Source organism: Salmo salar, chromosome 16, assembly GCF_965601325.2.
Source record: "Salmo salar chromosome 16, fSalSal1, whole genome shotgun sequence".
Taxonomy (NCBI): domain Eukaryota; kingdom Metazoa; phylum Chordata; class Actinopteri; order Salmoniformes; family Salmonidae; genus Salmo; species Salmo salar.
The window spans coordinates 83797484-83811128 of NC_138306.1; the positions used below are offsets into that span (position 1 = coordinate 83797484).

The following is a 13645-nucleotide window of genomic DNA, read 5'->3' on the forward strand; positions in this document are numbered from 1 at the left end:
GTCCCTACTATAACAGACATGACTCTCTCTCTCTGTTGGAACCTGTCCCTACTATAACAGACATGACTCTCTCTCTCTGTTGGAACCTGTCCCTACTATAACAGACATGACTCTCTCTCTCTGTTGGAACCTGTCCCTACTATAACAGACATGACTCTCTCTCTCTGTTGGAACCTGTCCCTACTATAACAGGCATGACTCTCTCTCTCTGTTGGAACCTGTCCCTACTATAACAGACATGACTCTCTCTCTCTGTTGGAACCTGTCCCTACTATAACAGGCATGACTCTCTCTCTCTGTTGGAACCTGTCCCTACTATAACTTCTTATGGCTTGAATCCCGTTAGCGGGATCGGTATGACGACAGCCAGTGAAAGTGCACGGCGGCAATTCAAAACAACGGTGAATGAGCACATGAATTTACAAAAATACTCATCATAAATGTTGATAAAATGTACAACAGTTATTGAACAGAATTATAGATACACTTCTCCTTAATGCAACCGCTGTGTCAGATTTTAAAATAGCTTTACGGCGAAAGCACATTTTTCAATATTCTGAGTACAGAGCTCAGCCATCAAAGCATGCTATACAGTTACCCGCCAAGTTCTGGAGTCAACTAAAATCAGAATTAGTATTATAAATCTTCCCTTACCTTTGCTGATCTTCGTCGGAATGCACTCCCAGGACTCCCACTTCCACAAGCAATGTTATCTCTCTCTGTTCGAACATACTCCATATTTATGTCCAAATGACCTACGTCTTTGTTCGCGCGTTCAGATCACTATCCAAAGGCATAACGCGTGAGCGTAAAACCAGAGACAAAAAGTCAAATAGTTCCATTACCGTTCGTAGAAACATGTCAAACGATGTTTACAATCAATCCTTAGGGTCTTTTTAACATAAAACTTCCATAATATTCCAACCGGACAATAGCGTATTCATTACAGAAGAAAAAGGAGCGGCGCGCAAGCGTACCCGCGCAGTAAACAACTCACTGCTCCCAGGCAGTCCACTGAATGACTGAGCTCCTGTTCTCTGCCCAGTAACAGACGGATGAAACAAGTTTCTAAAGGCTGTTGACAGCCAATGGAAGCCTTAGGAACCTGTCCCTACTATAACAGACATGACTCTCTCTCTCTGTTGGAACTTGTCCCTACTATAACAGGCATGACTCTCTCTCTGTTGGAACCTGTCCCTACTATAACAGGCATGACTCTCTCTCTCTGTTGGAACCTGTCCCTACTATAACAGACATGACTCTCTCTCTCTGTTGGAACCTGTCCCTACTATAACAGGCATGACTCTCTCTGTTGGAACCTGTCCCTACTATAACAGGCATGACTCTCTCTCTGTTGGAACCTGTCCCTACTATAACAGGCATGACTCTCTCTCTCTGTTGGAACCTGTCCCTACTATAACAGGCATGACTCTCTCTCTCTGTTGGAACCTGTCCCTACTATAACAGACATGACTCTCTCTCTCTGTTGGAACCTGTCCCTACTATAACAGGCATGACTCTCTCTCTCTGTTGGAACCTGTCCCTACTATAACAGACATGACTCTCTCTCTCTGTTGGAACCTGTCCCTACTATAACAGACATGACTCTCTCTCTCTGTTGGAACCTGTCCCTACTATAACAGACATGACTCTCTCTCTCTGTTGGAACCTGTCCCTACTATAACAGACATGACTCTCTCTCTCTGTTGGAACCTGTCCCTACTATAACAGACATGACTCTCTCTCTCTGTTGGAACCTGTCCCTACTATAACAGACATGACTCTCTCTCTCTGTTGGAACCTGTCCCTACTATAACAGGCTATGACTCTCTCTCTGCAGGAACCTGTCCAATGTCGAGGAGATTGGCACCTGCTCCTACATCAACCATGTCATCACCATGACAACGCTCTACATCCAGCAGGTATGATTTCTCTCCCTCCTTATCCACCCTCTTCTCCCTCCTTATCCACCCTCCTCTCCCCCTTATCCACCCTCTTCTCCCCCGATCATCGCTTTCCTGACTCTGTTGCCTTTTGAAAACAAGTTTCAAAACCGACCTGCACAAAAATGAAGTATTTTTACCCTGTCACAATGATTAGTTATAGAGATGTGTGTGCATTCGTGCTAGTCTGTTTCAAAACAGATTTGAACAAAATTATTTTTAGGAAGTCACAATGATTAAGTAGGTACATTCCTGTGAGATTACACATTCCTGTCTGTCTTCTAGCCTCACCATGCTCTCTCCTACAGCTGAAGAGTAAGACCAAGGAGAAGGAGATGGTGGACCAGACTCAGGCCGAGGAGTTTGTCCGCCACTCTCTGGCCTTCTGCGAGAGCCTGTACGACCCCTACCGGAACTGGAGATATCGCACCTGCGGGTACACAAAGTTTCTAACTCTAGCAGAGCTTACCATTTATGATCCTTTATTTAACCAGGGAAGTCACAATGACATTGACATTTATTTGTCAAGAAAGCCCTGGAGCAGATGGTGAACAATGTTTCCTTCCCCAAACATCTCCTGATGTGACCCCAACCATTCCACTTAGTCCATCTATTTCATATTTTCCAGTACCTGATTGACCTTAACTGATCATAGATCCTGTGACCTTAACTGATCATAGATCCTGTGACCTTAACTGATCATAGATCCTGTGACCTTAACTGATCATAGATCCTGTGACCTTAACTGATCATAGATCCTGTGACCTTAACTGATCATAGATCCTGTGACCTTAACTGATCATAGATCCTGTGACCTTAACTGATCATAGATCCTGTGACCTTAACTGATCATAGAGCCTGTGACCTTAACTGATCATAGAGCCTGTGACCTTAACTGATCATGGATCATGTGACCTTAACTGATCATAGATCCTGTGACCTTAACTGATCATGGATTGTGTGATTGACCTTCTTAACTTATCATAAATCGTGAGCTTGATCTTATAGATGGTGAGATGGACCTTGTTAACTGTTGATAGATCATGTGATTGGTTGAGCCAGGTGTGTTAGTACAGAACTAGACCTAATAATAGATGGAACTGTAATAGATCCACAGTAAGGGGAGAATGGCTCATAATAATGGCTGGAATGGAGTGAATGGAACACGTGTGTCATACCATTCCATGAACTCCATTCCAGACATTATTATGAGCCATTCTCCCATCAGCGGCCTCCACTGATGCACAGTAAGTGGAAGGGCTCTGGGTACTGGAGGAGCAGGGTCAAGCATGCATTAAGCACCGGGGCTCTGTCAGCACCGGGGCTCTGTCAGCACCGGGGCTCTGTCAGCACCGGGGCTCTGTCAGCACCGGGGCTCTAGTGGGTACTGAAGCACTAGATACAACGCTCTTAGGATCTATCATCATTATGTACTTATTCCACCATGGTCAATTCTAGTGTTACACTTCTGAAAACACTACAATCGTAATGTGCTGGCTTGGATGTTGTTGTTTTTTCACAGTACAGCTCGGCTTGGTTTAGCTAATTAGTATAGAAGTATTTTTTTCCAAAGTGCCAAAACATTTCACAAATCAATCCAAGTAGTGTTGGTTCTAATCCTGTGCTAAACCCTCCCAGCAGGGTTCCTGCTCACAGACACGCATACAGACTGTGGACAGGGGGTCTTTTTCTGACACCATGTGTTTTGCGTTTGCCTGTTGCCTCCAGGGACCAGCGGAGTACAGTGGAGAAGAGCAGACAGAAATACAAAGCAGCTCCTCTCACCGTGGAGTTTGTCCCCTTCTTCTACCGTGAGTTTGATTTCTTTTTCAAAACGTTTTCTTCTTAATGAACACAACCCAGTTATCCTCTCTAGCGGGGTCATACAGTGGGGGAAATTCAGTGTGGTCATTGACAGTAGTGAATGAGGAAGCCGTGTTCTACTCAATGAAAAGCAGCAACTCTCTAGAGAAAACGGATCACACTTCCCTGCTTTCCTCTCCCAGTTTAGGAACAGCCTCCCCTCAGAGCTCCACTCTCTTTCCTCTCCCAGTTTAGGAACAGCCTCCCCAAAGAGCTCCACTCTCTTTCCTCTCCCAGCTTAGGAACAGCCTCCCCTCAGAGCTCCACTCTCTTTCCTCTCCCAGTTTAGGAACAGCCTCCCCTCAGAGCTCCACTCTCTTTCCTCTCCCAGTTTAGGAACAGCCTCCCCTCAGAGCTCCACTCTCTTTCCTCTCCCAGTTTAGGAACAGCCTCCCCTCAGAGCTCCACTCTCTTTCCTCTCCCAGTTTAGGAACAGCCTCCCCTCAGAGCTCCACTCTCTTTCCTCTCCCAGTTTAGGAACAGCCTTCCCGCAGAGCTCCACTCTCTTTCCTCTCCCAGTTTAGGAACAGCCTCCCCTCAGAGCTCCACTCTCTTTCCTCTCCCAGTTTAGGAACAGCCTCCCCTCAGAGCTCCACTCTCTTTCCTCTCCCAGCTTAGGAACAGCCTCCCCTCAGAGCTCCACTCTGTCTTTCCTTCCTCACTCTATTCTTCCTCATACCTCTGACTCTTTCCGTCCTCTCTCTCTATCCCAGATGAATGCAGTCTTTGTGTCCTCTCCTCAGTCTGTTTGCCAGGCTGTCTAGATCAGCCTGATAGTGAACGGTGGCTGTTTGGGCCTCTGGCGACAGCGGCCATCTTGGAACAAACAGCCTCTCTTTGTGTCTGTGGTTCTGTCAACACCACAGAGAGAACTCTTCAGCTCCAGCCAGTCGCCTCAAGCCCACTCCAGCAACCTGCCACAGTGTGTGCACACGCGTTGTGTTAGCGCATGCCTGTGTGTGTGTCAAGTGTGGGAGGCTCTGAGAGGATATGACTGGTACAGTAGAGGGAGTGAGGAATAGTGTGTGAAAGAAATGGGGACGAGGTGTGTGGAGGACGAGGTGTGTGGAGGACCATCTGTCTTGTCTGGGATCATTGGTTCTGGCCTAGCCTTATCCCTCTGAGATTGATTTGCTTCTGTCTGGGGTTGGCCTGTAGAGGGAACGGTGCTGACCTGGGAGGCCATGCTGCTGCTGCTCCTCACTGGGATGTGTTGACAGATAAGTTAATGTATGACTGAACAGACTGGCCCCAAGGGAACATGATAGAGACTGTGTGTGCATGTCATGGTGTGTGTGATGCGTGTGTGACTGTGTGCATGTGAGTGAATGAATGTACTGTTTGTATGAGCGAGACAGGCAGCCATTCAAGAGGCCGTTCTCTCAGCACCAGACCAGACTGCTACAGGCAGCCATTCAAGAGGCCGTTCTCTCAGCACCAGACCAGACTGCTACAGGCAGCCATTCAAGAGGCCGTTCTCTCAGCACCAGACCAGACTGCTACAGGCAGCCATTCAAGAGGCCGTTCTCTCAGCACCAGACCAGACTGCTACAGGCAGCCATTCAAGAGGCCGTTCTCTCAGCACCAGACCAGACTGCTACAGGCAGCCATTCAAGAGGCCGTTCTCTCAGCACCAGACCAGACTGCTACAGGCAGCCATTCAAGAGGCCGTTCTCTCAGCACCAGACCAGACTGCTACAGGCAGCCATTCAAGAGGCCATTCTCTCAGCACCAGACCAGACTGCTACAGGCAGCCATTCAAGAGGCCGTTCTCTCAGCACCAGACCAGACTGCTACAGGCAGCCATTCAAGAGGCCATTCTCTCAGCACCAGACCAGACTGCTACAGGCAGCCATTCAAGAGGCCGTTCTCTCAGCACCAGACCAGACTGCTACAGGCAGCCATTCAAGAGGCCGTTCTCTCAGCACCAGACCAGACTGCTACAGGCAGCCATTCAAGAGGCCGTTCTCTCAGCACCAGACCAGACTGCTACAGGCAGCCATTCAAGAGGCCGTTCTCTCAGCACCAGACCAGACTGCTACAGGCAGCCATTCAAGAGGCCGTTCTCTCAGCACCAGACCACTACAGGCAGCCATTCAAGAGGCCATTCTCTCAGCACCAGACCAGACTGCTACAGGCAGCCATTCAAGAGGCCGTTCTCTCAGCACCAGACCAGACTGCTACAGGCAGCCATTCAAGAGGCCATTCTCTCAGCACCAGACCAGACTGACCTCATGTTGTGGGTGTTATATTTGCATAGTTAACAAAACACCCACAGTGTTCCATGTCCACTGACTGTGTGTTTCAGAGTGCTTCCAGGAGAGTGAACACCTTAAGGACAGTCTGAAATGCTGTCTGTTACACCTGTTTGGAGCCATCGTGGCAGGGGGACAGGTGAGAATCAAGATGCACTCTTTTCACCCTACACTATACCAGCATATAAAGTCATGTGACCCTACACTGTCCCCGCATATAAAGTCATGTGACCCTACACTGTCCCCGCATATAAAGTCATGTGACCCTACACTGTCCCCGCATATAAAGTCATGTGACCCTACACTATCCCCGCATATAAAGTCATGTGACCCTACACTATCCCCGCATATAAAGTCATGTGACCCTACACTATCCCCGCATATAAAGTCATGTGACCCTACACTATCCCAGCATATAAAGTCATGTGACCCTACACTATCCCAGCATATAAAGTCATGTGACCCTACACTATACCAGCATATAAAGTCATGTGACCCTACACTATCCCAGCATATAAAGTCATGTGACCCTACACTATACCAGCATATAAAGTCATGTGACCCTACACTATCCCCGCATATAAAGTCATGTGACCCTACACTATCCCCGCATATAAAGTCATGTGACCCTACACTATCCCCGCATATAAAGTCATGTGACCCTACACTATCCCCGCATATAAAGTCATGTGACCCTACACTATCCCCGCATATAAAGTCATGTGACCCTACACTATCCCCGCATATAAAGTCATGTGACCCTACACTATCCCAGCATATAAAGTCATGTGACCCTACACTGTCCCAGCATATAAAGTCATGTGACCCTACACTATACCAGCATATAAAGTCATGTGACCCTACACTATACCAGCATATAAAGTCATGTGACCCTACACTATACCAGCATATAAAGTCATGTGACCCTACACTATACCAGCATATAAAGTCATGTGACCCTACACTATCCCAGCATATAAAGTCATGTGACCCTACACTATCCCAGCATATAAAGTCATGTGACCCTACACTATCCCAGCATATAAAGTCATGTGACCCTACACTATCCCAGCATATAAAGTCATGTGACCCTACACTATCCCAGCATATAAAGTCATGTGACCCTACACTATCCCAGCATATAAAGTCATGTGACCCTACACTGTCCCCGCATATAAAGTCATGTGACCCTACACTGTCCCCGCATATAAAGTCATGTGACCCTACACTATCCCAGCATATAAAGTCATGTGACCCTACACTATCCCAGCATATAAAGTCATGTGACCCTACACTGTCCCCGCATATGAAGTCATGTGACCCTACACTATCCCAGCATCTAAAGTCATGTTTGCCACATGAGAACAACAGAAGGCTTTATTTTTTTATTTCACCTTTATTTAGCCAGTTTTCATTTACAACTGCTACCTGGCCAAGATAAAGCAAAGCAATGCGATTAAAAACAACAACAGAGTTACACATAAACAAACGTACAATCAATAACGCAATAGAAAAATCTATGTACAGTGTGTGCAAATGTAGGGAGGTAAGGCAATAAATAGGCCCTAGAGGCTAAATAATTACAATTTAGCATTAACACTGGAGTGATAGATGTGCAGATAATGATGTGCAAGTAGAGACACTGGGGTGCAAGAGGGTAAGCAATAATATGGGGATGAGGTAGTTGGGTGTGCTATTTACAGATTGGCTGTGTACAGGTACAGTGGAGGTAAGCTGCTCTGACAGCTGATGCTTAAAGTTAGTTAGGGAGATATGTCTCCAGCTTCAGTGATTTTTGCAATTCAGTCCAGTCATTGGCAGCAGAGAACTGGAAGGAAAGGCGGCCAAAGGAAGTGTTGGCTTTGAGGATGACCGGTGAGATATACCTGCTGGAGCGTGTGCTACGAGTGGGTGTTGCTATGGTGACCAGTGAGCTAAGGTGGGGCTTTACCTAGCAGAGGCTTATAGATGACCTGGAGCCAGTGGGTTTGGCGACGAATATGTAGTGAAGGCCAGTCAACGAGTGCATACAGGTCGCAGTGGTGGGTAGTATATGGGGCTTTGGTGACAAAACGGATGGCACTGTCATAGACTACATCCAGTTTGCTGAGTAGAGTGTTGGAGGCTATTTTGTAAATGTCATCACCGAAGTCAAGGATTGGTAGGATAGTCAGTTTTATGAGGGTATGTTTGGCAGCATGAGTGAAGGAGGCTTTGTTGTGAAATAGGAAGCCGATACTAGATTTAATTTTGGATTGGAGATGCTTGATGTGAGTCTGGAAGGAGAGTTTACAGTCTAACCAGACACCTAGGTATTTATACAGTGCTTTCAGAACGTGTTCAGACCCCTAGACTTTCTCCACATAAAAACAAATACATAATTTACATAACTATTCAGAACCTTTGCAATGAGACTCGAGATTGAGCTCAGGTGCATCCTGTTTCCATTGATCATCCTTGAGATGTTTCTACAACTTGATTGGAGTCCACCTGTGGTAAATTCAATTGATTGGACATGATTTGGAAAGGCACACACCTGTCTATGTAAAGGTCCCACAGTTGACAGTGCATGTCAGAGCAAAAACCAAGCCATGAGGTTGAAGGAATTGTTCGTAGAGCTCCGAGACAGGATTGTGTCGAGGCACAGATCTGGGGAAGGGTACCAAAACATTTCTGCAGCATTGAAAGTCCCAAAGAACACAGTGGCCTCCATCATTCTTAAATGGAAGAAGTTTGGGACCACCAGCATCCCAGAGTCGCCTCTTCACGTTGAGACTGGTGTTTTGCGGGTACTATTTAATGAAGCTGCCAGTTGAGGACTTGTGAGGCATCTGTTTCTCAAACTAGACACTAATGTACTTGTCCTCTTGCTCAGTTGTGCACCGGAACCTCCCACTCTTTCTATTCTGGTTAGAGCCAGTTTGCGCTGTTCTGTGAAGGGAGTAGTACACAGCGTTGTACGAGATCTTCAGTTTCTTGGCAATTTCTTGCATGGAATAGCCTCTCAGAACAAGAATAGACTGATGAGTTTCAGAAGAAAGTCCTTTGTTTCTGGCAATTTTGAGCCTGTTATCGAACCCACAAATGCTGATGCTCCAGATACTCAACTAAAGGCCAGTTTTATTGCTTCTTTAATCAAGACAACAGTTTTCAGCTGTGCTAACATAATTGCAAAAGGGTTTTCTAATGATCAATTAGCCTTTTTAAAATGATAAACGTGGATTAGCTAACACAAAGTGCCATTGGAACATAGGAGTGATGGTTGCTGATAATGGGCCTCTGTACGCCTATGTAGATATTCCATAAAAAATCTGCCGTTTCCAGCTACAATAGTCCTTTACAACATTAACAATGTCTACACTGTATTTCTGATCAATTTGATGTTATTTTAATGGATAGAAAATGTGCTTTTCTTTCAAAAACATTTTTAAGTGACCCCAAACTTTTGAACGGTAGTGTATGTGAGAGTGGATTCTCAGACCTCACTAGCATGAAACTAAATACAGGCACAGACTGTGTGTGGAAAATGATTTATGACTGAAACTCTCCAATACAACATTGCATAGTTATGTGCATCCTTTCAAGCACACCCTTCTCATTAACCTGTGGTGAGTTATTCACAATTTATGAACAAATAAGGTTTTATATGTAAGATGGCTAAATAAAAAGCCAAATTATTGATGATTATTATTATTATTATTTGTGCCCTGGTCCTATAAGAGCTCTTTGTCACTTCCCACGAGCCGGGTTGTGTAATGTAAAAAACAGTATTTGAGAGTGCGCTGACCCTGGTGCTAGAGGGGGGGGTACGCAGCTGGAGCTTCAATGTTTGAAGGGGTACGAGACTATAAAAAGTTTGGGAACCACTGCCCCAGAACATTTGAGGCTGTAATCGCTGCCTAAGGTGCTTCAACAAAGTACTGAGTAAAGGGTCTGAATACTTACATAAATGTGATAATGCTGTTTTTTATTTGTAGTAAATTTGCGAACATTTCTTAACCTGTTTTTACTTTGTCATTATGGGGTTTTGTGTGTAGATTGATGAGGGGGGAAAAAAACGATTTGAATCAATTTTAGAATTAGGCTGTAATGTAACAATGTGGAAATACTGAATACTTCCTGAATGCACTGTAGAGCACGCAATGGTCCTCATTTACATTTAGTGGTATATACCACCCTTTAAACTGTAGCAGGAGATTTGCTTGTGAATGATTTCTGAAGCATGTAGAGGCCTTATAAAGCGTTTATGAAGGCTTCCTCCCTCCACAGCGTAATGCTCTACTAGCCATCTCCCCAGCCACCATGGAGGTTCTGCTGCGTGTGCTGGGAGACTATGAGGGGGGAGACTATGAGGGGGGAGACATGGACAGGGAGGACTGGGACAGTGAGGCTCCAGACCGGAAGTCCCTGCTCACCCTGGGCTGTCTGAGGGAGGTGGTCCACTCCCTCCTGGCCAGCAGCTCAGACCAACGCCAGGTCACTAGAATTATATATTTTTTTAACATGGATTTGTTTTCTTTTCCCAACTCAATAAATTGCGGGTAACAATAGTTTAGGAACTTTCACAAATCATAGTTTAAAAAAGCTAATCATTCATGATAGTAATAGAATACAATTTCATATTAATGTAAACAGGTCAGTGCTTTTAGAGTGCCCAGGGGTGAGAAGTAGTGCATGTGTGTGTATACTGCTATACAAACATGTCATAAAGCATGTTTTACATTATTCATTATTAACTTTGGTTTCTGCATGTGACTGACGAGGCTTCTTCTTTCCAAACTGAGACCTTGAAACTGAGATACTCTTTTTGGTTCCCAGAACAATGTTCTGGGAGTACTGCCAATTGGTCTGAGGAGGAGGTCACAGTCACCAGCACAAGCCAAGATAAAGTTAGAGTCGATGCCATCTCTTCAGACAACGTCATTTTTACTCACACTATATAGGGAAGAGGGTGTTGTTCTGACAAGAGTCAGATGGTTGACTTTATAGTGTTTTTCATCTAAAGATTTTTTTTATAATGTGTATGTTATTGATTTCAATTGGCTGAATCGATTTGATAATGTACCTTATTTGAAATGTAATAAAATAACATTCCTTCATTCATACAGGTGGAGATCGGCTCGGTGCTGGAGAACTACTTCAAATTGCTCAACTCTGATCCGGCGGCAGCGGCCGTGCAGCAAGGGGTCAAAGGTCATAAGGTGCTGGGCCGCCACTGGGAGAGCCGCTTCGTAGCGCTGCAGGTGCACATGCTAGGTGAGTGACCGAACCCGGATTGTCATGTACGCCACAAAGCTGCAATAGCCCACTGAGCTAAAGTCTAGGCATTAGCTCAGGAAACTAATGCAAGTCTTCAGGTCTCAGACAAGGTTACTCTTTATACCAGTGTGGTTTACTGAACTACTTACATTACCACTAGCACCTAGTATAGGTTGAGTCTTGACCACTGTCACCTGACTTCTGATTTCCATGATTACTGAAGCACTTAGAGAGAGGCCTTTATAAAGAGTTTATGAAGTCTCTCTCTCTCTCTCCTCCTCTCTCTCTCTCCTCCTCTCTCTCTCCTTCTCTCTCTCCTTCTCTCTCCTTCTCTCTCCTTCTCTCTCTCCTTCTCTCTCTCCTTCTCTCTCTCCTTCTCTCTCCTTCTCTCTCCTTCTCTCTCCTTCTCTCTCCTCTCTCTCTCTCTCTCTCTCTCTCTCTTTCCCCTTATCTCTCTCTCTCTTTCCCCTTATCTCTCTCTCTCTCTCTCTTTCCCCTTATCTCTCTCTCTCTCTCTCTTTCCCCTTCCCCTTTTTTTTCTTCTCCTGTGTCTGTGACCTCCAGACACTATCAGGGATATGTTCCTGTGTTCGGACCGTCCCGTCCTGCAGGCCATCTTCCTCAACAGCAACTGCTTCGAGCACCTGACACGCCTACTACAGAACAGCAAGGTATGGTCTCGCTCAGCCCTGGCACAAAGCATGTTGAACATGAGGATTGGGGGGGGTCTTAGCCTACTGTTTACTGTGTGTGTTTTTCCTCAGCGTATCGAGGTAACTCTGTCTAGGAAGCATAGTGTTACCTTACACTGTGTGTGTGAGCCTTTCTATTCAGGCTCACTGTGCATGTTATGACTTTACCTCCCCACTTAGTGCTGGAGCACTTAGGAAGCACGAACCCCCCCACCCAGCCCCTCTGAGTCACAACCTTTACCTTCTGACCCCCATCCACCACTATTTTCTCCCCCCCCCCCCCCACGTCCTGTTGTTGGTTCAACTTTGCAGCTGGTTAATGCTAGGTGCACGACAGCAGAGAAGGACCAGAAAGATTTCACCAACAGGTTACTGACAGTGACAGGAGAGAGTGACACCCAGGTATACTGCCACCCTGTCAACCTGTCACTCACGCCACCACCGTCACTCATGCTATCATCACTGCCATCCCCGTCAAGATGGCCACTCCATGACAAGACGTACATCTGTGCTGCCCTGTAGTCAGAAACAATCAATCAATCAATAAATTAAGCTGTCTATCAATCTGTCATTCAATAAATTAAGCAATCAATCAATTAAGCAGTTACTCAATCAAGCAGTCAATCAATCAATTAAGCTGTCAATCTGTCATTCAATCAATCAAGCAGTCAATCAATCAATTAAGCTGTCAATCTGTCATTCAATCAATCAAGCAGTCTATCAATCTGTCATTCAATCAATCAAGCAGTCTTTACAGTAACATTTGTCTGAAAGTACTTCAAAGTAACTTTTACAGAAAGTAGCTCGATCTCCAAAAGGCAAACAACAGCACCTGCAGTGTGGTCAAACCGTCTCCCCAGTTCAGTTATTCACCTGGCCTCCCCTCCCCTGCACTCACAAACACTCACTGGTACCCTTTACTGTAGTTTTGCAGTGTTCCCTTGACATGCAGTGGTCTGTGGTGTGCTTTAGTCACAAAGACTCACCTGTAGTGAATCATCTGTAGTCAGACACTCACCTGTTGGTCTGGTTATCATGCGGCCAGGTGATTTCACACACTCTACAAAGTATTCCTTTGTAGTCGGGCAGAGTTGAGCACCTGTAATCCGATACTCCGACTCTGTGTAATAGCCACCCATGGTTACCTGGTTACCTAGCAACCTGACCACAGTCAGACCAATGCTGTCTCCTCTCCTATAGGTCAGCTGTGGAATTAATGAATGAAGATGAAAAATACTTTATTCATCCATTTTCCTTACAGTCCACAGAAATGTCTTGTTTTATTACCCAACCCGAGAGAGACACACACACACACAATGAAAGAGTGTTGGGCCAGTAACCGAAAGGTTGGTGGTTCGAATACTCGACCTGTGAAGGGGAAAAATCTGTCTGTGTCCTTGAGGAACGAACTTAACCCTAATTTGCTCCAGGGGCGCTATGGCGGACCCTGTAAAACAACATATTTCACTGCACCTTTTTTTGTTGTTAACTCAGCAAAAAGAAAACGTCCTCTCACTGTCAACTGCGTTTATTTTCAGCAAACTTAACATTTGTAAATATTTGTATGAACATAAGATTTAACAACTGAGACATAAACTGAACAAGTTCCACAGATGTGACTAACAGAAATGGA

The 13645-nt window shown here is 45.5% G+C and overlaps 1 protein-coding gene across 2 annotated transcripts in view; it reads left to right on the forward strand.

Annotated features, from left to right (window-relative positions):
- The first annotated feature begins 1814 nt into the window (after positions 1-1814).
- Positions 1815-13645, forward strand: part of LOC106574613 (neurobeachin-like protein 1) — a 46996-nt gene continuing 35165 nt past the window's right edge. The window contains exons 1-8 of one of the 2 annotated variants that reach the window (XM_082963054.1): positions 1815-1922; positions 2252-2379; positions 3672-3754; positions 6115-6200; positions 10331-10537; positions 11170-11317; positions 11885-11991; positions 12325-12414. In XM_082963054.1, the coding sequence (XP_082819180.1) occupies positions 1899-1922; positions 2252-2379; positions 3672-3754; positions 6115-6200; positions 10331-10537; positions 11170-11317; positions 11885-11991; positions 12325-12414 (873 nt within the window). In that variant the 5' untranslated portion in view covers positions 1815-1898. The remainder of the gene's footprint in view (positions 1923-2251; positions 2380-3671; positions 3755-6114; positions 6201-10330; positions 10538-11169; positions 11318-11884; positions 11992-12324; positions 12415-13645) is intronic. The other variant, XM_082963055.1, reaches the window with a different exon arrangement.